At 43.1% G+C, this 21,977-nt stretch overlaps 1 protein-coding gene across 1 annotated transcript in view; it reads left to right on the top strand.

Moving 5' to 3' along the window:
- Positions 1 to 21,977, top strand: part of LOC102929707 (centrosomal protein of 192 kDa) — a 207,766-nt gene that overhangs the window by 76,024 nt on the left and 109,765 nt on the right. The window contains exons 23-29 of the mRNA XM_043538822.1: positions 18 to 82; positions 177 to 380; positions 1,609 to 1,735; positions 13,170 to 13,300; positions 18,320 to 19,409; positions 19,508 to 19,634; positions 21,118 to 21,292. Coding sequence (XP_043394757.1) covers positions 18 to 82; positions 177 to 380; positions 1,609 to 1,735; positions 13,170 to 13,300; positions 18,320 to 19,409; positions 19,508 to 19,634; positions 21,118 to 21,292 — 1,919 coding nt within the window. The remainder of the gene's footprint in view (positions 1 to 17; positions 83 to 176; positions 381 to 1,608; positions 1,736 to 13,169; positions 13,301 to 18,319; positions 19,410 to 19,507; positions 19,635 to 21,117; positions 21,293 to 21,977) is intronic.

Below are 21,977 nucleotides of genomic sequence, written 5' to 3' on the forward strand. Positions count from 1 at the left end.
ATTTTCATTTTTTAAAGCTGAAGCAATAGCTAAGATTGCACAAGATCAAGAAGAATTTGAGAGGGATCACAGGTTTTTGCAGGTTAGTGACTTTATAAAAAGTTAACTTTCTGAGAACTGCAGAAGGGTGATCTACTTATTCTGAACAACTTTCAAAATGATTTTTTCATTCACAGGAAGAGAAAATAGACACGCACAATACATCTGAAATAGAGGATACATCATGGAAATCTGCCAATAACTATAACCTGCTGAGAGCGTCCCATACAACATCTGATCTTAGTAAAGATGCTAGCTACTTACGTTTGTCTTTGGGGGAGTTCTTTGGTCAGAGATCAGAAGCTCTTGGCTGTCTTGGCGGAGGCACTGATGTGAGAAGGGTATGTGGCTGACTAGCATTTTAATGCAAAGAACTGAAGGAAAGGACAAGAGGAACATAGCTGGAACTCTTGTTCTTCTATTGCATTTGTAGCTAATGCTTCCAGAAGAGTCTGATCTTCTAGACTAATCCAGTTGCTAGTGATACTCTGTTCTAGCATGTGAGAGATATTGGATGAGTTTTGTTCCCCAGGTTGGGAGTTATTAGAGAGCGGGTATAGGGCATGCCTTGTGTTTATTTAAGGGGCCACTTTGACTACCAGTGGGTTTCAATTTCCACCTTTTGAAGAAGTGATATTGTACATTGGGCTATAGCAGCAGTGGGCAAAATATGTTCCCACGGTCCGCATCTGGCCCATCTAACGTTTCTGTCCGGCCTCCTCTGCCCCCTCGCGATCTCAAAGTCTGGGCCACCAAAAGTCCCACTACACAGTGGGGTGCTCAAGCAGGCTACCTGCCTGTCACGGCCTCACGCCGCTCCCGGAAGTGGCTGGCTGCTGCTGACATACCTCTGCGTGTCCCTGGCGGGTGGCAAGGCGGCTCCGCGCACTGCCCCTGCCCTCAGCACTGTCCTCAAAGCTCCCATTGGCCAGAAACTGGCCAATAGGAGCTGTGAGGGCGGTGCTAGCAGGTATGGGCAGCGCACGGAGACCTGCTGCTCCACTTTCCCCCTGAGAGGTGTGCAGAGATGCTTTTGGGAGTGATGTGGGCCACGGCATGCACGCAGCCTGCCTGAACCCTGCTATGCCACCGGTTGGGAGTCTCCTGTGGTAAGTGCCTCCCAGCTAGAGCCTGCACCTTGCACCCCCTCCTGCACCCAAACTCCCTCCCAGACACTGCAACTCCTCCTGCACCCCAACCCCCAGCCCGGAGCCCCCTCCTGCACTCAAACTCCCTCCCAGACCCTGCACCCCCTCCATTAATAAAGTAGAAATGTGTGGCCTCTGATAACTTCCCAAAATTTGTGGAGTGGCCCTCCTGTGAAAATTATTGCCCACCCCTGGGCTATAGTATGTAGTAAAAGTAGGCCAGATACAGAGCATTATTGGAGGTCTGTGGCGATTATCCTCTTTTGGGATAGAGTGAGAAAAATCTGTTTAAACAAAAATGTTTTAACAATGAGAAAAATTATGTAGTGTTTTTTTTGTATGCTACCTAAACACTCTAGAGACAATTTTTAGGATGTTATAATACTTACTGAGGAAAAAATCACTGACTTATTTTTTACAGCCATCTTTTGGTTATCATATTACATCTCCAGAGAAAAGGCAACCTGTAGCTTTGTTAAGGCAGTCTGATGCATCAAGAGGCAACTCTGAGCAAGAGCGTTCACAGATTTCTGATACGTTTTTTCCAGGTACTATAAAATGGGTAAAATAGCAGGATCAATTTAGAGAATTGGTAGCTATATGTGAATATTCCTAACCATTAAAATTAGTGAAGACTGTTATGAATGGACTGTCAAAGGGGGCAATCACTGAAATGTTTTTCACCAATAGTTATTTTCTTTTCTAAGATTAAAGAACATAAAATCTTTATAAGGACTACATAAGGTTCTAATGCCTGAGAGAAAATTGATTTGTTCTGGCCATCTCAGCATCTGTCAGGAACACTGGAAAATTGCAGGAAATTACATTTTCAAGTCTTGCGGATCACTTTGGGACACTTAACACTTATTTAGCCTATTCCTAGTTAAATACTATTTACACAACAACATCTACATGTCTACTTTTGTACAGGAATACAAGACTAGGTCCCTACCTGGAGAGACAGTAGACATTGGGTGGGCAAGGTAAGGGTGAGGGTCATAACCTAGAACTTGCAGTAATTTGTTTACTTCAATTTTTTGACGTGTTGGGAAGAACAAGCTTTTGCTTGTGAGTAGAGGGTAAAAGTTGTGGGGGTAGAAGATTTCTGTGAACCTACTCTGGACGTCACCCTTAAAGGAAAAAAATCCCATAATTCGCTTATCTAATAAAATAGATTATTGTTGTCTGGGGCGCAGAGTGGGGAGTCAGGCATCTCAGGTTCCCTCCTCACTGCAGAATTAAGGTCCCAGAGACCTACGCTGTTAAAGCTCGGGAGGAAAAGCCTCCAGAATCTTCAAGAAGTTATACTCTTTTTTTGTCATGGTGCAGCACTCAAACTTCCTCTTAATACTTCCCTCTGCAGCCCCTCTCACCAGGAGCAGCACAAAGTCAGCCAAAAACATATCTCCTCTCAGGAAGACAATACCCTTTTGGAATCCCACCATAAAGGTGAGGAACCCAATAAACAACACGCCCACACTCTCCGAAATTGCTTGAGAAAATGACCAGGAGAATCATAGTAGCTATTGAAATCATGAAAGTGAATCAAAACTAAAGAAAACAATTGTGGACTTGATTATTCCCTTCCATGCCTCGTTGGAATAAGTCTTATAGGAAGAGAGGAAAATTCTAAGTGAAGGAAAGAGACTGCCAAAAAGCCCTGAAATTTGAACATATCCAGGAATAAACTCCATGTTGTTGGTGGCATCTGTTTTTGTCATTCACAAGATATGGCGGTCTCCCTTGCAGCAATTACTAACCCAAAGAACCTCTGACCAAAAGATCAAGAGCACGCTATAAAAGGACTTGAAAGCATCCTCTATCTCTCTCAAAGCGGTGCTGGCTACAATACTCTTTGGGAGGTCCACTAACAGGGCGTCTGTTCTGGTGCGTTGACCTCAAAACCCACAGACATGTGCACCAATGAAAAGCTCCAATATCAGACTTTTCGACAACATGAATTTTTTTTGATGATGGTTCTAAGGATGTCATGCTCTCTGCAACAAGAGCTGTGGTGTCCCCAGTACTATCATCAAGTGACAGCTCTGGCTTCCACGTTGGAGAGCAAACAACTATTCTAAACTAATTCTGTACCTTATAGGAGGGCCGTTTGAGGGGAAAACTGGCGAAAGTACACATCTAGAGTCCACCAGCTTGAATTAATAAATTTCAACTGCCCTAAATTATCAGGTTCAGAAACCTACCTCTGACTTCTTTAAAGTGCCTTATGGGGATTTAGCATGTGTGTTATAATGAAGTAAACTTTGTAGCAATTAGGCCTACTTTACAGTAACAAATCCTGTTACTTGCTGTGTAGGATTTGAAATAGATTAAGTACCATACATGAATATCTCCACCCCCAAACAACTCTGATTTCCTCTTAATCCACAAGGCCTAGTACTGTGAGCTGTCTGCCAGCGAACATGAGAAATAACACGGTTCACTAATCTAAAACGTTCGTCACTTTTCTTTTTTCAGTGAAACTTACTTTCTGTTGCACAGCTTCTCATTCATTCATTGTGCTAATGCTGTGACCTGTGGAATTGGGGTCCAGTGTTGTTTCTGGAGGCTCCAGGACTAAGTTCTGCCCTTCAGTTCAGGAACCCAGATTTTCTGTTCTGGCAGTGGAACAAGTTGGTCAGTTTCTCCTGACCATTTTGTTCTAAAAGTTTTATTTTTATTTGTTTCATGAAATTGCGATTTACAATCTTCCTTCTCCTCCTTTTTCTGGATTGGATAAATAGTACGTGCATCGGATCTGCTGCTGCAGTGCCTCCCTGCTGGACTCCTTTGTGCTCATTCAGGCATGGCAGCGCTGTCCTGCGAACACCTGGCTTAAATTCAAGTGGTATTCCTATGTGAAACAGCATTTACAGGCTCTACAATGGGTGAATTATGCCCTGCCTGTTCCCTGCCAGCCAACACTGGTGTAGGGCTATGTTGGACTGGCACATTGTGGGCCCACCCTGGCCTGAAGAACTGCAACTCCAACACAAAAAAGGTGTTCCCTGACTGGCTGAAGTTCTTGCTTCAAGTTCTACAGGTACAGTGTGGATTCTTGGGTATCTAGCAAGCACAAAACACCTTCTGGGCCAGTGGAGAACTAGGAGGAGGACTTGAACTCCCTCTTTTTTGTATCCTTTATGTGAACTGTCTTGAAAGTTAGTCTTCTCTACCCAGGACTTTATTTCCATGGTCACAGAAAAGTTTTGACTTGCTATTTCTTGCTTTTGGAAGGGATATAAATACTTAAGCCTCAATTATAAGCCAACCTCCAATGGGAGATAGAAGGAGACTTCCTCTGTGAGTATTGTAATTTCTCACACTGTGATTCTTGCACCTTCTACTGATGCAGTTAGTACTGATCACTGTCAGACAGAACAATGGACTTGATGAACCACTAGCCATGTTCGTGGGTTTTGCTTTTATTTTAATTTTTTTAAGTGAGAGACTGATGTGTTGAAATGAACTAAAATGATGTATACTATGAATCTGAGCCTTGGTGACTTTTCAGGAGTTAGTGAGGCAGGTTGTGCCTTCTCTTTTTTCCTCCTTCCTTCTTGATGGCAGGAGAGGAAGTAGTCTGGTCCAGGCCCAACATACACACCTTCTCTATCAAAGGACTTTTGGGTCAAATATCAACACATTCTTAAACACCATTACGGACAAAGATTGAAGCCCCAGCTGGCTACTGCCCAGAAGGCTCTTCAACGCAGGAAAAGTAGCTAAAATTCTCACTCTTTTCAAATGCAAAGGCTAAAACCAACCTTCCTTTTTTCTTGGACAGTAGCAGGATTTTTAATATGCTTTTCTGGCTATACGTCTAGCTGAAAGGAACATCAGGAAGATCTGACAAGACAAAGCTCATGGGACGTTAATAGCTTTAACTTGAATGTCCTTTTTAATTCTCCCTTGGTCATGGTTTCAGTATCTCCAGTTTGGCTTCCAATTCTACCAGATGATTTTGCTCTTACAAACAATTAATTCTGTGGTTCGATCTGAAACCACTGTAGTGGCATGCACAGTGATTTGAGTTTAGGCATTGAGTCACCTTAGGAAGTTCAAGATAATTCTTTTGCATAGTTAAAAGCCTTCAACAACAAAAATCTTGAGGTGCAAGTTTTTATTGCAGATGTTCTGTTGATTTCCATAGTTCCTTTCATTTGGGTTTTACTCAGTTTGGTTGTCTTTCAATGCTGGTTGAAGCATGTCTGAATATTGGCTTTTCAGTTGGAGCTGTACCCGTCTCTTTCCAGTGCATGGTTCTTCCATCTTTTTACTACTCCTTTTGTGAAGAGAGATTTTTGAATGATCTTGTCTTGTGAACCAGCACCTTCTTGGGACACAGACTTGGAAACCAAACAACTGCCTTTGAGCTGTTAGCTAATAGAAGTGTTTTCCTATGCTTTTAAAAAAATTGTATTCTTAGAGCAGAGGTTTGAGAAGGAATTTGAAGGTAGATAATGTAGCTTTGTGGATGTTTACAGGACGTACCTCCCAAGTGTGTGGGGTAGCATGGGAGAAAACAGGAAGCTGCTTGTTTGTAGGAGGCTGCATCATGGACTGATCAGAAGCGAGCATTGACAGTTTGATAGCAAATGAGAGATATGGTGGGGATTGACTGGGAAGGGCCTAGAAAATGAATACAAGTAGCTTGTGTTTGATGTAATATAGAAATGAGGGAAGGGAGTGGAGGGATTCAAAAGAGGGGTGGAATAGTCAAAGCACCAGGTTAGGAAAATGATCTTTGTTGCAGCGTTCTGAATGGATATGAGATGGGTAAGATTGGATTTGTCATGTTCATGGAGAAGGACATTTTAGTAATCAAGATGCAAGATAAGAATTTGGGTAAGAGCTATTTAGCTGTGTAGATAGGAAAGGCCATGTCTAAAGGATTTCAGTCAGAATTGGCAAGATACAGACAGGACACAGGACCTAGAGAGACGTCAGTTGAAGATGGCAATGTCTGAGTAATAGGCAGGATGATGGTGTCCACAATGATCGAGAGGAGGTAACAGGCAGGGTTTTGGGGACAAGATTAGGAGCTGTTTTAGTGCAATGTTGAGCTTAAGCTGACAGTTAGGAATCCATGAGGAGATGTCTGAGAGACCGACCAAGAATTTATATTGTGCAGAAGGTGACAGATCTGAAGCAGCGAGTCAGATCAGTGAATTGTCCACACAGAAATGGTAATTGAACTTGTGGTTGCAATATTACTCAAGGGTAAGGTGTAGAAGGAGAAGAGAAAGTGACCGCGGACAGAGCCCTGTGAAACCTCCAAGGAAAGCTGGAGGATGAGGAGGGTCATCCAATGCTCGTGCTAGGGAACGATTGGAGAGAGGGAGAACCGGGACAAAGATTTCAAGAAGAGCATGATCAGTGTTGTTGAAGGCAGCTGACAGGTCAGCGAGGATGAAGAACTGGTTCTGAGCTTTAGCTAGGAAGAAGTCATTAGTGGTTTTTGGTAAGTGGTTTCTGTGGAGTGCAGGAAGTGGAGGCTGGATTGGAGAACGTCTAGGATGGAACTGCAAGAGAGCAGCTCCAGATAGTGATTGTAGATTGCGTATTCAATGAGCTTAGATATCAAAGGAAGGTGTGGTGGTAGTTGGAGAGGCAAGTGGAGTCCAAGGTGGGATTTTAAGATGAGAGAGACTAGAACATGCCTGTATTATGAGGGGAAAGAGCCAGAGGAAAACAAGAGCTTAAGGAGAACAGTAAGGGAGGGGATATGAGAGGGCACAAGGGAGATCTCGAAATGGGGTGAGGTCACTGCGGGCAGTGAAGGGGTTAGGGTAGGGGAGCAGACTGACTTCTGCATCCATGATGGGAGAAGAGAGAGTTGGAGGAGGAGGAGAAGGAGAGGCAAGCTGAGGAGAGGGGGGAATGTTTTGTCAGTTTTCTTTTGGAAGATATACGTGAGATCCTGTTAGGAGAGAAAAGTGCAAGCAGGAGGAGTAGAGGGTCTGAGGAAGGAGTCAAAAGGTGGCTGGGTGTGCTGTTTCTCAGGGTACCCAGAATGAGATTCACTTTGTTGCCACCTGCCTCCAGTGTGAGGTGTTGTCTCTGTAACACAACCAGACTGTCAGCCACTAAAGCACTCTCCTCTGGGCTATAACAGTCCTGCCTTTACCCTGCAGATTAAGAATAGATGCACCCTTGTGGACGCTACTTAAGTGTTCTTCTGTGATATTCAGCCCCGATCATTGGATAGCCACAGAAATCCCATATCTTCCATTCCCAAAGGAGCCATGCATCCCAATTTTACCTTAGTCCAGTGCTGCTGTGTCTCACACACCAGTTGAGTTCAATTTTAGTAAAACAAAAGAAAAGTTATTTGAGAAAGAATAGAGATTCAAGTGAAAGCGAGTGTGAATGATGGAAACACAGTTATGTACAAAACAAAATCATAAAACTAGGGCCTATACTTATTAATAGTTACCTTTCCTATCTCCTAAAGTAGATTCTCACCCCAAAGTTCAGTCTTTTGCAATGTTTGCTAGCTCAAAGGAGCTAGGAGCACAGCTTCTTTCATGAAGCACCCTGGCGTTATCAAGATACCTTCTCGGTGAGTGGCTCCAGGGGGTCTTTCTCCATCCTATGATATACTGAATCCGTGTTCTGTCTTCATTCACAGACAGGGCAGTCCCCTTGCTGTCAGATCAATCACTTCCATGTCATTTTCACATCCAAGTGGTTCTGATGTTTATGGTTTGTCTTTGATGGTTTTCCATTGACATTTCTGGGTTGGTGAAAAGGTAAACAATTGAACACCACATTATGTAATCAGCTAGTCAGGGAGGGTTGACAATTCCCTCCTACCTGAATGGGCCATCAACAAGACTTATTATTCCCTGATGACTTACTTTCACTCCAGTATTATAGGGCATAACTTTCAACATAGTTATATTATTGTATACACATCTCACAATGATGAGTATCAGTAAGTTACAAAACTTCAGTAGAGACCTCACATGCTGCCCTTTATGGATGAATACCATGACAGTGGTGCTTTGGGTGTAGTGAGTTTGTCAGATCTGAGATAGGAGTTACTTCCAAAGAACAGTGAACCCTTTGCCAGTTGGCACCAATGGGCCTCTGTGCCAAACTGGTATTGTGTGGTAAGTTTCAATTAAATTGGAGAAATAAAGTTGTTTAGCAGGGAAGATAGCAGAACTGAGGGAGGAGAGAACAAATTTGTAGTGTAAGTCAGTTGGATGTTGGGATGCTCTGCAGTGTGAGAGCAGGATCATAGGAAGCAGATGGGGGTGAGCTAGGATTGGCAAGTTTGCATCTTGTGATGCGGGAGAGGGGCAAGAGTCAGGGGTGGAGGAGAGAAGCATGCAGAGACTCAACAATCCTGTTAAGGGAGGAGAGAGCTGAGAGAAGACACAAGAAAGTAATCAATACTGGTGGACTTGAAATCATGGAAAGGCAGAGTGACAGGTTGTGAGGAAGGGATGGGGCTGATGAGCAATGCTGAACGAGACCAAGTGATGGTCAGAAAAGGTAAATTCTGTAACAGAGAGAGAACACAATGGTTGGTGAAGAACCAGCCAAGTGAACAGCCTTCTTAGTGAGCATGGGAATTGAATGAGGATTGCAGGTTGAATGGAGAGATGAGGGTGAGAAAGTGAGTAGCGAAGCGGTTGAATGAAAGTTGGTGTTCCTGAGGGTTACTGTGGGAGATGGGAGAGGAAAAGAGAGCCAGGTGTTAATCAGAGGATGGATGATGTGGAGAAGTTGGATGGATGCTAGATGAGAGCAAAATGGAGGGTGAGAGGAGTTGCACTTTTTCAAAAGAGGAGAAAAAATGAGAAGGGAAAGGAGTTGGGGGGGAGGTGTTGGACTTGGATTGGAAGAGAAACCCAGCACCCCCACCACAGCCTGATCTGGGGTGCGAGGGGGAAAGAAAGGAATGTGATGCTTCCCAGGAGTATCTAGGGTTGTGAGGCATCTTGCCACCAGCCACAGGCAACACAAGCAGCCCCTCTCGGTCTATGCAGGCCCTGCTCTCTCTCTCTCCAGGTTAGTGATAGGCACACACTAACCACCAAGCTCTCCAAGTATCTCCCTAGAGCAGGGGTTCCCAGTGTGGTGCCCACGGGCGCCATGGCACCTGCTGGAGCATTGTTGTGCACCCGCAGGACACCCCGCTGCCGAAATGCCGCCGAGAAGCGTTGCTGTTTCTTGGCGGCATTTTGGTGGCGATGCTTCTTACCGCTGCTACTTGCTTGTGGCAGCATTTCAGCAGCGGGATGTTTGGCGCCTGCCAGAGTCTTTCACAAGAAAGGTTGGGGACCACTGCCAAAGAGTGTCTGGCCCCTGTTCCACTGGATACTCTCAATATTTACCGATTCACTGCTTCCAAAGAAGCTATAAAAACCAGTTTACAGGTTACACCTCAGATCACAGCTCCACTAAACACAACACTATGATGTGTTTGTAGTGAAAACAAATAAGCTTATTAACAAAGTATAGAGATTCCTGTGATGGCAAGTAGAAAGGGTTACATGTAAAACGAAATCACTCTCATTCTGGTGCCTAGACTGTATTAGACATGAGAGTATCTTGTTAATTAAGTATTGCTCACCAGTGCTTTTCAGCCCGGCAGGCTGTGTGATCTCTTTTTTATGAAACAAGACATAGAATCAGAAGTGTAGGACTGGAAGGGACCTCAATAGGTCATCTAGTCTGGCTCCCTGCACTCAAAGCAGGACTACATAATAACTAGACCATTCCTGATAGGTGGTTGTTTAACCTCTGTTCTTAAAAACCCCCCAGTGACAGAGATTCTACAATGTCCCTAGGCAATTTGTTCCAGTTCTTAACTACTCTTACAGTTAGCAAGCTTTTCCTAATGTCCAAACTAACCCTCCCTGCTGCAATTTAAGCCAGTTGCTTCTTGTCCTATCTTCAGAGGTTAACAAGAACTATTTTTCACCCTCCTCCTTGTTACAACCTGTTATATTACTAAAACTGTGTTATGTCCTCAGTCTTCTCCATACCAAACAAACCCAATTTTTTTTCAATCTTTCCTCATATGTCATGTTTTCTAGACCTTTAATTATTTTTGTTGCTGTCCTCTGGACTTTGTCCTATTTGTCCATATCTTTCCTGAATTGTAGCACCCAGAGCTGGACACAATACTCCAGTTGAGGCTTTATCAGCATGGAGAAGAGCGAAAGAATTACTTCTCATGTCTTGCTTACAACACTCCTGCTAATACATCCCAGAATATTTGCTTTTTTTTGCAACTGTTGACTCATATTTAGCTTGTGGTCCAGTACGACCCCCAGATCCCTTTCCGCAGTACTCCTTCCTAGGCAGTCATTTCCCATTTTGTATGTGTGCAACAGATTGTTCCTTCCTAAGTAGATTACTTTGCATTTGTCCTTTGTGAATTTCATCCTGTTTACTTCAGACCATTTCTTCAATTTGTCCAGATCATTTTGAATTTTAATGCTATCTTCCAAAGCACTTGCAATCCCACTCCGCTTGGTATTGTCCGCAAACTTTATAAGTGTACTCTCTGCCATTATCTGAATCATTTATTAAAATATTGAGAAGAACCAGGACCGATCCCAGTGGGACTGCACTCGATATGTCCTTCTAGCTTGAGTGTGAGCCACTAATATCTATTCTCTGGAAATGGTTTTCCAACCAGTTATGCTCCCAGTTGTATAGTAGCACCATCTAGGCTGTATTTCCCTAGTTTTGTTTGAGACGGTCATGCGAGACAGTATCAAAAACCTTACTAAAGTCAAGATATACTTCAACTACCGCTTCCCCCCACCCAAAAGGCTTGTTATCCTGTCAAAAAACACTATTAGATTGGTTTGATGATATTTCTTCTTGATAAATCCATGTTGACTGTTACGTATCTTATTATCTTCTAGGTGTTTGCAAATTGATTGCTTGATTATTTGCTCCATTATCTTTCCGGGTACTGAAGTTAAGCTCACTGGTCTGTAATTCCCTGGGTTGTCCTTATTCCCCTTATGATAGATGGGCACTGTATTTGCCCTCTTGTAGTCCTCTGGAATCTCTTCTGTATTCCATGAGTTTTTGAAGATAATTCCTAATGGCTCAGATATCTCCTCGGTCGGTTCCTGGAGTATTCGAGGATGTATTTCATCAGGCCTTGCTGGCTTGAAGACATCTAATTTGTCTAGGTAATTTTTAACTTGTTCTTTCCCTATTTTAGCCTCAGATCCTACCTCGTTTTCACTGGTGTTCAGTAGGTTAGCTGTCAAGTCATTACTAACCTTTTTGGTGAAAACTGAAACAAAAAAGTCATTTAGCATTTCTGCCACTTCCACATTTTTCTGTTATTGTTTCCCCTTCCAATTGAGTAAATGGCCTGTCCTGTCGTTGGTTTTCCTCTCGCTTCTAATGTTTCTAGAATGTTTCATTGTTACCCTTTGTGTTTAGCAAGTTTAATCTCATTTTGTGCCTTGATCATTCTAATTTTGTCCCTACATGCTTGTGGTGTTTATATTCATCCTTCATAATTTGATCTCGTTTCTACTTTCTGTATGACTTCCTTTTGAGTTTCAAATTGAGCATCTCCTAGTTAAGCCAGGGTGGTCTCTTGCCTTACTTCCTATCTTTTGTACACAGTGGGATAGTTTGCTCTTGTGCCATTAATAATGTGTCTTTAAAAAACTGCTAGCTCTCTTGAGCTGTTTTTTCCCTTAGACTTGCTTCCCATGGGATCTTACCTACCAACTCCCCAAGTTTGCTGAAGTCTGCTTTCTTGAAATCCATTATCTGCGTCATTCTGTTTTTCTTCCTACCATTCCTTAGAATCATGAACTCTATCATTTCATGATCACTTTGACCCAAGCTGCCTTTCACTTTCAAGTTCTCAACCAGTTCCTCCTATTTGTCAAAATCAAATCTAAAAGAGCCCCCCACCCCCTCCCAATTGCTTTCTGCACCTTCTGAAATAAAAAAAATTTCCAATAGACTTCAAGAACTTGTTGGATAATCTGTCTCCTGCCATCAGCTTGTTTCCTAGGTGAAAGAAGCTGTTTCCTTGTGTTACCTGATATACCAGACCAATCCTTTGATCTTACCCATAAAGATAATACCTTTGTGCTGATTTTTCCTGTAGGTTTCCTTGTAGATTTCACCATCTGGCACCTGGTATCTGGCTTGGTATGCAAATAGGCATCTATTGTATGTCATACAATACACACATGACCAGACAAATAACTGCAAGAGAAGTGTAGAGAGATGGGTGTGAAGCTAGGGATGGTGGCACCGGAGGGGTGGAGGTTCTGGTGAGAATGGTTGTGGCAGGGAGAGAGGATGGGGATGGAGGGAAGGGCGGGGTTGGGACAAATGGCTCCAAAGGTGAGGAGAAGGCAGAAGAGGAGTGTGGATGTAAGCTCTGGATTAATGCTGGTGGAAGGAAGGGTTGATGCTATGGGGAGAGTGGCAAATGGGTGAGAGGAAAAAAATAAATTTGATAAATGCTGTGTAAGTTATGTTTTTGTAACCCCCATCAGGAAGTTTGCTGCCTTTCCCTTGCACTCGATGAAGTGAGCTGTAGCTCACGAAAGCTTATGCTCAAATAAATTGGTTAGTCTCTAAGGTACCACAAGTACTCCTTTTCTTTTTGCGAATACAGACTAACACGGCTGTTACTCTGAAATCTTTCCCTTCTGAGGAGGAGGAAAAGTGAGCAGCAGAGTTCTGGCATTGGTACATTGTGGGCAGGGGGGGACCCAGGAGTTGATCTCTTCGGGTGCTTTCGCAGCCCCTCTCATGAAGCTGGAGTTTGTAAAAAGGGCTGTTGCCCCAACAGGCCTCACTGTTTGGATTTGCAAAGGAAGATACGAGGTCCTAATGATCACTGCTTTTAGCGGAACTTGAGGGGTGGGATGGGGTGGGGTGGGCACATCCCAAGAATATGGGTATTTAAACAGTCAGTTTATCAGTAACTACTACTTACCCTCTTTTTCTCTGTTTTTATAGAAGTCATAGAAGTGCACACAAAGGAACATCCAGACTCTGTGTCAGCCACATTCACTGTTGATGAAATGGAGACTACAGCGGGAATAAATAAAAGCATAAATATGCAAACTGCTACTGAAAGTAAAATAGAGGTATCTTCATGTATTTATAATATGAAAGTATAAGAAAAACTCAATTCATCTGAGGTGTGATTATTAATTAAAATTAATAAGGTATCAAATGTGAGCTTTCACAATGAGCCATTGCCTTTTTTCTTTCTGTAAAGTAGATCATGTCAGATGATGCTGATCTGCTCTAGAACAGCAACAATCTCTGACTCGGTTCAGGATCCTTTCATATTAAAGAAGCTGCCTCTTGATCGCCATCTTTCTTCCACTCCCGAACTATCTGAGATTTCTTAGTATGTTGACTCTTTGGTGGATGGGGAAACAGTCTTTAGTCTTTAGATAGTCTCTGCTATCTAGAGCTTGAGTTTCAAAATTGAAAGGCATGTCTTGCCTCAAATACATTTTCTAAAGAAAACTGTGGTCATTAGCAGCTCAGCAAAGTTGTTTTGGCGTTTAGCAATGCAAAACCAAAATAAGTTTGATCTTGAAAATAGCTAACTTTGTATTTGTTAATCTCGGTGCTCTTACCGTTTAATCTGGTGAGGCAAGATTTATCTCCCCCTGTACGTAGAAACGGTCACCCGGTGGAATTGGTGTATTAGGAATTGAATCGTCCTGTTGACAACTTACCTTCCGAGAGTTCAGGGTGTGTTGGCGGACACTTTCATCAGGCATTTCACCATTGATCATGAGTGGGAGCTGCATGATTTGGTAGTGAGTAGTATCTTTGCTCAGTAGGGACCTCCCTTCTGGGTTCTGTTAGTCTCCCAAATGAATAGGAAATGCAACAACTACTGTTCCAGGGAAGCTCTAGGTCTAAACTCTCGAGGCAATGCTCTCCTTCTTCCCTGGTCAGGACAGCTGAAATAGGCCTCTCTTCCTTTACTGCTCCTATTGTGAGTTCTATAGAAATTTGACAGAGCAGGGACAAGTCATCCTCATCACTCAATTGTCCCAGGCAATTTTGGTTCCCAGTTCTCCTTTTAATATCATTTCATCCTTCAATCAGCATCCAGTCCTTTTGCAATCTCTTGATGCGGGGAAGGACAGGATCAGGCAGCCTGACCCTAAGATGTTTAATCTCATGGCTTGGTTTTTGAATGGGTATCAACCTTAGAATATTCCGGCTCTGAAGCTGTATAAAGGTAGAAAACATTCCAATAGGAAATGCTGTTCAGCTGAGTGGAAGTGGCCACAGCTGAAACGTGTATCTCCTGAGTCAGCAGATAGCACAAAGTAAGGTGAATATGTTCTTTCTCTCAAGATGACTGGGCTGTCCTTCAGTTCTGTATGAGTCCACCTGGCAGCAATCAGGGTGTGCTGCCCACCATGTGATGGATTTGCACCCAGTCCAGTAAGGGGTTGTCACTGACTGCCCTGTAATGATGGGTGCTTCTGTGCTATGCAGATTTGGCGTACATCCCTGACACCAGCAGTCTGCTGACGGTACAGTGACCTCACTTTGGCTTCCATCAGGCTTTTTATTCCTTGCAGAGTGACACCAGTAGTCCTTCTAGTCCTGAGTCTCGCCAAAATCATCTCCCCTTTAGTGTCCAGTCCTTCACTGGACCCTCACAGAAGTTATCCAGTTTACTGTTTCCAAAGAGACAGAATGCATTATATATCCATTCCTGTTAATTTGGCTGCAGACCCACAATTTGGTTTAATACACAGCACTGAGATGGCTTTGTAATAAAACAAAAATAAGTGTATTAACAAAGAACGTAGGTTTAAGTGATTACAAGGAAGAGTGAAAGAGGGAGGAAAGGTTACAAGTAAAACAAAACATGTTTTCTAGTGACTAAATCTTAATTCTAGCAAGTTACAATACTTAAGCAGTTTCCTTACTTACATCGTTATCAGCATCCCTCCTACTCTAGACCAGAGGACCCAACTTTCATTGATATGAAGGATGCTGCACCCTTCATCCCCTCAGTGATGGATGACAAAATGGCTTTTTGCCTTTGCTGATACCTTCCCAGATCATTGACCCTGTTTCAAGAGATAAGAAGGCTTCCTGGGGGTGCAGTCTCCATCCCCCATTGATATTAAGTGGTCATTTTCCCCCCACTTGTTTACCTGATGGCTTTGTTGACCTTGCATGTAAATGTGCTTTTCATAGTCTCTGGTCACACTTTGCTTAATTTACATTGGAGACAGTCAAACCTGCCAAACAACATTCCTTTGTCTGGGATAGGCTAGGCTTAGGCATTGCCTGTCAGACACTTTAAGACCATATTTCCAGCACACAGCTATAATTCTTTATACACCACCCATATATACATAACACAGTATTAATAATGACCAGCATATTATCAGTTTGCATATGAAACATTACATGATGCCTTTTTAGATAGAGATTATGAGAGCAGTGAGTTGGGGCAATGAGTGTATGGGGCCTGCTTCAAGTTATGTTGTGGTGTGCCCTTTGCCAGTTTGCAGAGGGGCTACCTGCGTCACATACTTATCAATGAAAGTTGCATTCCTTTTGGCCTCACCGCAGCCAGAAGTGTAGGTGAGCTTGGAACCCTAATGATGGATTCACCATCCATTCGATTAGGACAAAGTCTCATTATGACTACATCTGAATTTCACCCCCAATGTACTTTCGGAGTTCTGCTTAAACCAGTCAGTTCGCTTACCTGTGTCTTTTTTCTGAAACCACATGGATCTGAGGAGGAGAAGAGACTTTCATTTCCTCCTGAAGTAATGTAATGAGCATTGGCTTTTTACCTAAACAGGTCAGAATCAATCAGAAAATCACCTAGACTGTTTTGTGCCATAGCAGAACAACTCTAAGGTCAAGCTGTATCTTCCCAGAGGCTCTTTAAATGGATCTCTGGCTATTTCCTACTTTGCTGCCAGCTGTAACATCTTTCTCCCCTTACCTGGTAAGGGCTCATTCTATAAGAGCAGAAGCAACATCAGGGTCATTGCTTCAGGATATAGCTTTACTTGATGATTTCAAGGCAGCTATGTGGAGTTCCATCCACACATTCATAAGACATTATGCTCTTGTACTGGACTTATCTACTGACTCATCCTTTGGGACAGGGGTCTGTCAAAAAGTTCTGCTGCCTGCATCCTGCCACCCTTCTCCTACTTTAATACTGCTTCAGCCACCCACAGTGTAATTATACATAGGAAACAGCACTCAAAGAAGAGAAAGGTACTTACCTTACAGTAACTGGAGATTCTTCGAGATGTGTGGTCCCTGTCTGTATTCCACTACCCACATCCTTCCCCTATGCCTCCAGTCATTCCTGAATTCACTGTAGAGAAGGTACTGGAGAGGCAGTTGGTCTACTCTGCCCTTTATACTGTGTTTGAGGCATGAGGAGAGCAAGGGTGCACCTGTGGACCAGTGGACACTGCTTGCAAGAATTCTCTGTTTCCAGGTACTTGAAGTGAATATGCACCTACAATGGAATACAGACAATGACCACTCACTTCCCAAGAACCTCCAGTTACTATAAGGTAAGTAACTTTCTTTCAGGCAGGACAAGAAGTATAAAAAGGCCTGATGGTGAGTAGTATGTATTCAGAAATTGGCTTCAGTTAGGGCTCTCTCTTTTTATCCAGAGATTATCTCTCTTTATCATGTTTGTAGCCTCTCCCCTCTTCCTTGTAAACTGGCATGTTTCTGTCCCAGTCTCCATTATCTTAGTCCCGGTTTCTTATGTTGAATTCATAGGAGGCACAGAGAGGATGTTCTTTAACTGTGATGGCTTCTGTACTAATTCTTATAAAACTTGCCGGCTCGTTGCTTTCATTAGCTCTTCTCTAGACGCTTTCTGAAACTCTTGTGAAGTATGGATCTAACTTCCTATGGTATTGATTTTTATAAACAAACTAAATAATGTTTTTGCCTTATAATATATTCCAAGTTATTTACAAGTCACTTGAAAAAATTATAACACTCCTCTAGGCAGTGATGAGCTTCCAAAATCTTAACAACGGGTTCCCTCCTCACCCCACGAGAGGGCTGTTGCCCACCCCTGTCCCTCAGGATCCCTGCCCCATCCACCCCCCTCCCCTGTCCCCTGACTGCCCCCAGAACTGGGCAGGAGGGTCTTGTGGGCCACCGTAGTGGGTGCCCACCCCTAGGAGCCAGAGGCACCTGCTGGGGGGCGAGGTGGGGAGTCCCGGAGGTGCAAACCTGGGGCAGCTCCCAGAAAGCATCCGGCAGGTCCCTCTGGCTCCTAGGGGCGGGGGAGCATAGCTGGGGGGAGCAGGCCACTTAGGCACCGACTCCATGGGTGCTCCAGTCCTGGAGCACCCAAGGGGAAAATTTGGTGGGTGCAGAGCACCCCGCGCCCGGCCCCAGCTCATATCCACTCCGCCTCCTCCCCTGAATGCACCACCCTGCTCTGCTTCCCCCCACCAGTTCCCGCAAATCAGCTGTTCAGTGGGAAGCCGGGGAGGGCTGAGAAGCAGGTGGCGGCTTCCTGCTCAGGCTGAGGGTGGCGGAGGTGAGCTGGGGTGGGGAGCGGTACCCCTGCCTCCCCCTCCTCCCGTGCCCCCCCCCCCCCCCCGAGTTACCTGCTGCGGCGCTGGCGGCCCTCCTCCCGCCCCCCTGCCCCAGCTCATCTCCGCTTCCCTGGGCCTGAGCTGGAAGCCGCGGCCTGCTTCTCAGCCTGCCGTGACTTTGTGTGCGAACAACTGATTTGCGGGAAGCCGGGGGGGGGGGCGGAGAAGCAGAGTGGGGCAGCGTGTTCAGGAGAGGAGGTGGAGGCGAGCTGGGGCCGGGGGTAGGGTGGGGAGCTGCTGGTGGGTTCTCTGCACCCACCAAATTTTCCCCTTGGGCGCTCCAGGGCTGGAGCACCCATGGAGTCGACGCCTAAGGCACCACTTTTGGCCGGTTAAATTTAGAAGCCCTTTTAGAACCGGTTGCCCCTCGTGGAACAACCGGTTCTAAAAGGGTTTCTAAATTTAACAACCAGTTCTAACTAACCGGTGCGACTGTGCCTGTAGGAGGCTAAGGCTGAGTTATTTTTAACTAAAACTTGGGTTAAGCTTGTATTTAACTTTATTTCATTTTAGGAAAGACTCGATAAGAGCAAATTTGAAGACAAGCTGCCTGATTTCACAGATCCTATCCTGAGCATAAGCACAATTGCTTCAGCTATTGCTAATGCATCTGCTAGTGCTGATCCTTTCCAATTAGCTGCTATGATAATGGCGCTTTCAAATAAAAGTAGAGAGAAACCCTTCCTCCCTGAAGCTGGTAAAGATACAGACCTCTCCTTTATTAATCAGCCTTTATCCAGCAATGAAGAAAAGCATAATGCTTTTAATATGGAGAAATATCTTAAAAAGACTGAAGCGGCTGGGCATGAAAGTGAGCCTGAAAACTTTACAAGATCTGATGTATCTGTCCACGACCTTATTTGGGATAGCTCTTTACCGTATACACACAAAAGTCAAGATACTCAGGCAGCAGACTTGCTAAATAGTAATCTTCTTACGAAGCAACAAGGAGGGAAATGGTTTCTGGACTTTACGGAAAGCTTTTATGAAGAAAATGGCACCCAGGATTCCTCTTGTGCATCTAACTTTCCTGAGAATAGAAAGAAAACTGTAAACAGGGCTGAGCCTTCAGAAAAATCATCTGATTTGATAACTGGTAAACATCCACAGCCAAAGAGAACTAGCCTTACTTCAAATGTACTAGAGACAGAAAAGATATCTAGTGAAAATGAGACACAAGGATTTTTGAAAGTTCCTGCAACAGAAAAGGAGATGGTGTATATAGGCAAGGGTGCTTCATTAAAGCAATTTGCTAGCCAAACCAATAGCCTCACAAACTCACATATTAACTATTCCAATGAAAATAAAGAAACAGCTCATCGGGTGATGAACAACATTGTTCCTAGATCAAGTAATGACTCAGTGAAGAGAGCAACTACAGAAAGCACAGTGTCAACCAACAGCTTAAAACTTGTCCAGCAGCCTAGTATTCCGTTACCTATAAGTCATACCAAAGCAAAATCTACACAGAAACTGAGCAAAGATGAAGAGAGACAAGGTGGAAACATGCAAAAAAGAATCAGGGAGGCTAGTGCTACTTGCAATAATTTTGTAAAACACGTGACTTTTGAAAAGCCTTCTGTGACTTCCCCGAAAAGTATTGGTAAGTAAATGTATAGCCTCAATCCATTTCCTAAATGGCCCGTTTTGAAAATAATCTTGTTACTTTAATTGTGCTTAAAGGGATTATTCTGTTAACAGATCAGAAACCCACGTCTTCTGAATGTGATTTACAGTCTTCAGAGGATGAACAATATAGCTTCAGACCCTCAACTTCACCACTAATTCATTCTTCTCCCAGCGAAGTTTCTGGAACAACTCTTTCAGGGTAAACTTTTTTGATGGGGGAGTGGGGAACTAACATTTCTATATACCTCTATTTTGAAATGCCTACCTGAAAAGGTAATGCCTGAACTCAATTTATTGTAGGATCTTGTTTCAGTAATGTCTAACTCTAGTATCCCTCAGTTATAAGTATCGGTAGTTTTTTTTTTTCAAATATGCAAGTGACAGGAGCCTTGAGCAATAGTTGGCTTCATGTATTTCCCTGCTGGTTTGAGCAGAAGATCTCTGCTTCAGATACCAGCTTTAATTGTTTTGTGGCATTGAGATGAATGTGGCAGTTCACACTTCTCACAGGTATTTTTTTCTAGGCTAACTCAAGCAGACATCACTGGATTGGTTGTAGTTTGTGGGCTTTTAAAGTTTTATTTGCAACCATAAGGGCTGGAAGTTTTTTTTTTGTTTTTTTTTTTTTTTTTAATGACAGCTCAGGTTCTAACAATTGTGAAATTTAATTGGGATTGTAGGCCTGGACCTGTAATACCGATGTTTAATTTGGCCCTGGTGAATATATAGTCGTAAATTAATATCCTGACTCATAGCTCATGATGATAAATGGAACATGGCCCCCTCAACAAAACAAGTATGACAGCTTTACCCTAATTTTCATGTTTTCAGTTACTCTTAAACAGTAACTTTTATTTAGAATTAAAATGTTGTACATGCTGTTAATTTTCAGAATTATGGGGCATGCAGCTTTCTTCCAGAAGCTAGTACACAATTTTGGATGAATAATCTATTTTATGCTGCTTATGTATTACAAGATGTAAAATGTATAGCTTTGGGGTATCTTGATAAATAATAGTATGATAAAATTATAGGTGACTCCTATATATATATAAAAGCTTTCATAGTTGCCCCTCCCTTGAACTCTGGAAGGGTGTTCTCCATGCAGAAAATGTACATTTTGGGTGTGAAGTAAAAAGAGATGTTGGATGCTCTTTGGGAAAAATATCTACTTCTGTTGATCTGGATGTTGAGAAACGCCATATGGTGTTAAACATAACTCAAGAAATACAAACCTGCTTACAGTGAAGCCCTCTTCATGCCATAGCAGTTGACTTTTTAGTTTTAGATTCTTAAACCATTTCCATAACTATAGTATCAGTGCGCCCAAGCTTCAGTTTTATGGCTCAAGAAGTGTCCTTGGCACCCCAAATGAAGATCGTATTGAAATTGGGGAATTGTGCATACATATCCAAGGACAGATTTTGGACTGTTAACAGAAATCATAAGAAACAGAAGTTTTACTATTCAGAATCCTAGTGTTGATTTAGGTATCTTTTGGTGGTTGACCTATCCAGTTATTTTTCAACAGTAAATAGTCTACAGATTTAATTGAACAAAGCAGCTAATTAAGATAATTGAATACCTAAAAAAGTGGTTTCTAACATTTAAATTTTGATTTTGGTGGGGATGAAGTGCGAACATACAAGTTAATATTGACATACTTTGCATTTCCTCCTCAGATCTGAAGCGGATTCTCCTTGCACAGCACCTTCTTTTCAGAGATCTGCCTGTAATGATAGTACCTTAACTCAGTCAGTATGCTCAAATCCTAGCATGAGTCGACTGACGTATGTCTCTGCAACTGATAATACCCTTAAGAATATAGCCATCACACCTAGTGCAGCGAGACATGAGGTAAGATAATCTTGATCTCTATCATGTATGTACAAGTATTGTTAAAAAAAAATCATTAAATTGTCTTTGAAATACTGAACATTTTTATGACTGTCTGCAGTTTAACGTTTGACAGGAGCTTTAAAATATAACTTGAATGAAAAGTTTGTGGCAATTTTTATTTAAGTGAATAGTTACTTTTTACGGAATCAATTTATCTTTAAAATTGCCTTGTTGAAAGAGTTGCCCTTTTTTTGCCTCTACATTCATTAAAGGAAACGTGAGGCTTTTCCAGTTTTTTTTTTTTTTTTTTTTTACACTGGGGAAATATTCAGGTCTTGACTTACCTGTTGGGTGCCCTTCTGAGAGTGGAAAACATGAGAAGAGCACAAAAGACTAAACCCTGAGCAGTTAAATGCGGAAGGTATTTTAGTTATTGTCTGAAATTGTTTTTGCTAATATCTATTTAATTCAAACTCTTACAAACACTTTGGGTAGATGTACACTGCGGTAAACCCCATGACACTGACTCTCTGAGCCCAGGTCAGATGACTCAGAGTCCTGGGGCTCAGGCTGTAGGGCTAGACAATTGCAGTGTAGACATTTGGGCTTGGGCTGCAGCGTGGGCTCTGAAACCCTACCCCCTCGTGGGGTCTCCAGAGCCCAGACTCTAGCTTGAGCCTGAAGGTCTACACTGTAATTTTAC

Source organism: Chelonia mydas, chromosome 2 (assembly GCF_015237465.2).
Source record: "Chelonia mydas isolate rCheMyd1 chromosome 2, rCheMyd1.pri.v2, whole genome shotgun sequence".
Lineage (NCBI taxonomy): Eukaryota > Metazoa > Chordata > Testudines > Cheloniidae > Chelonia > Chelonia mydas.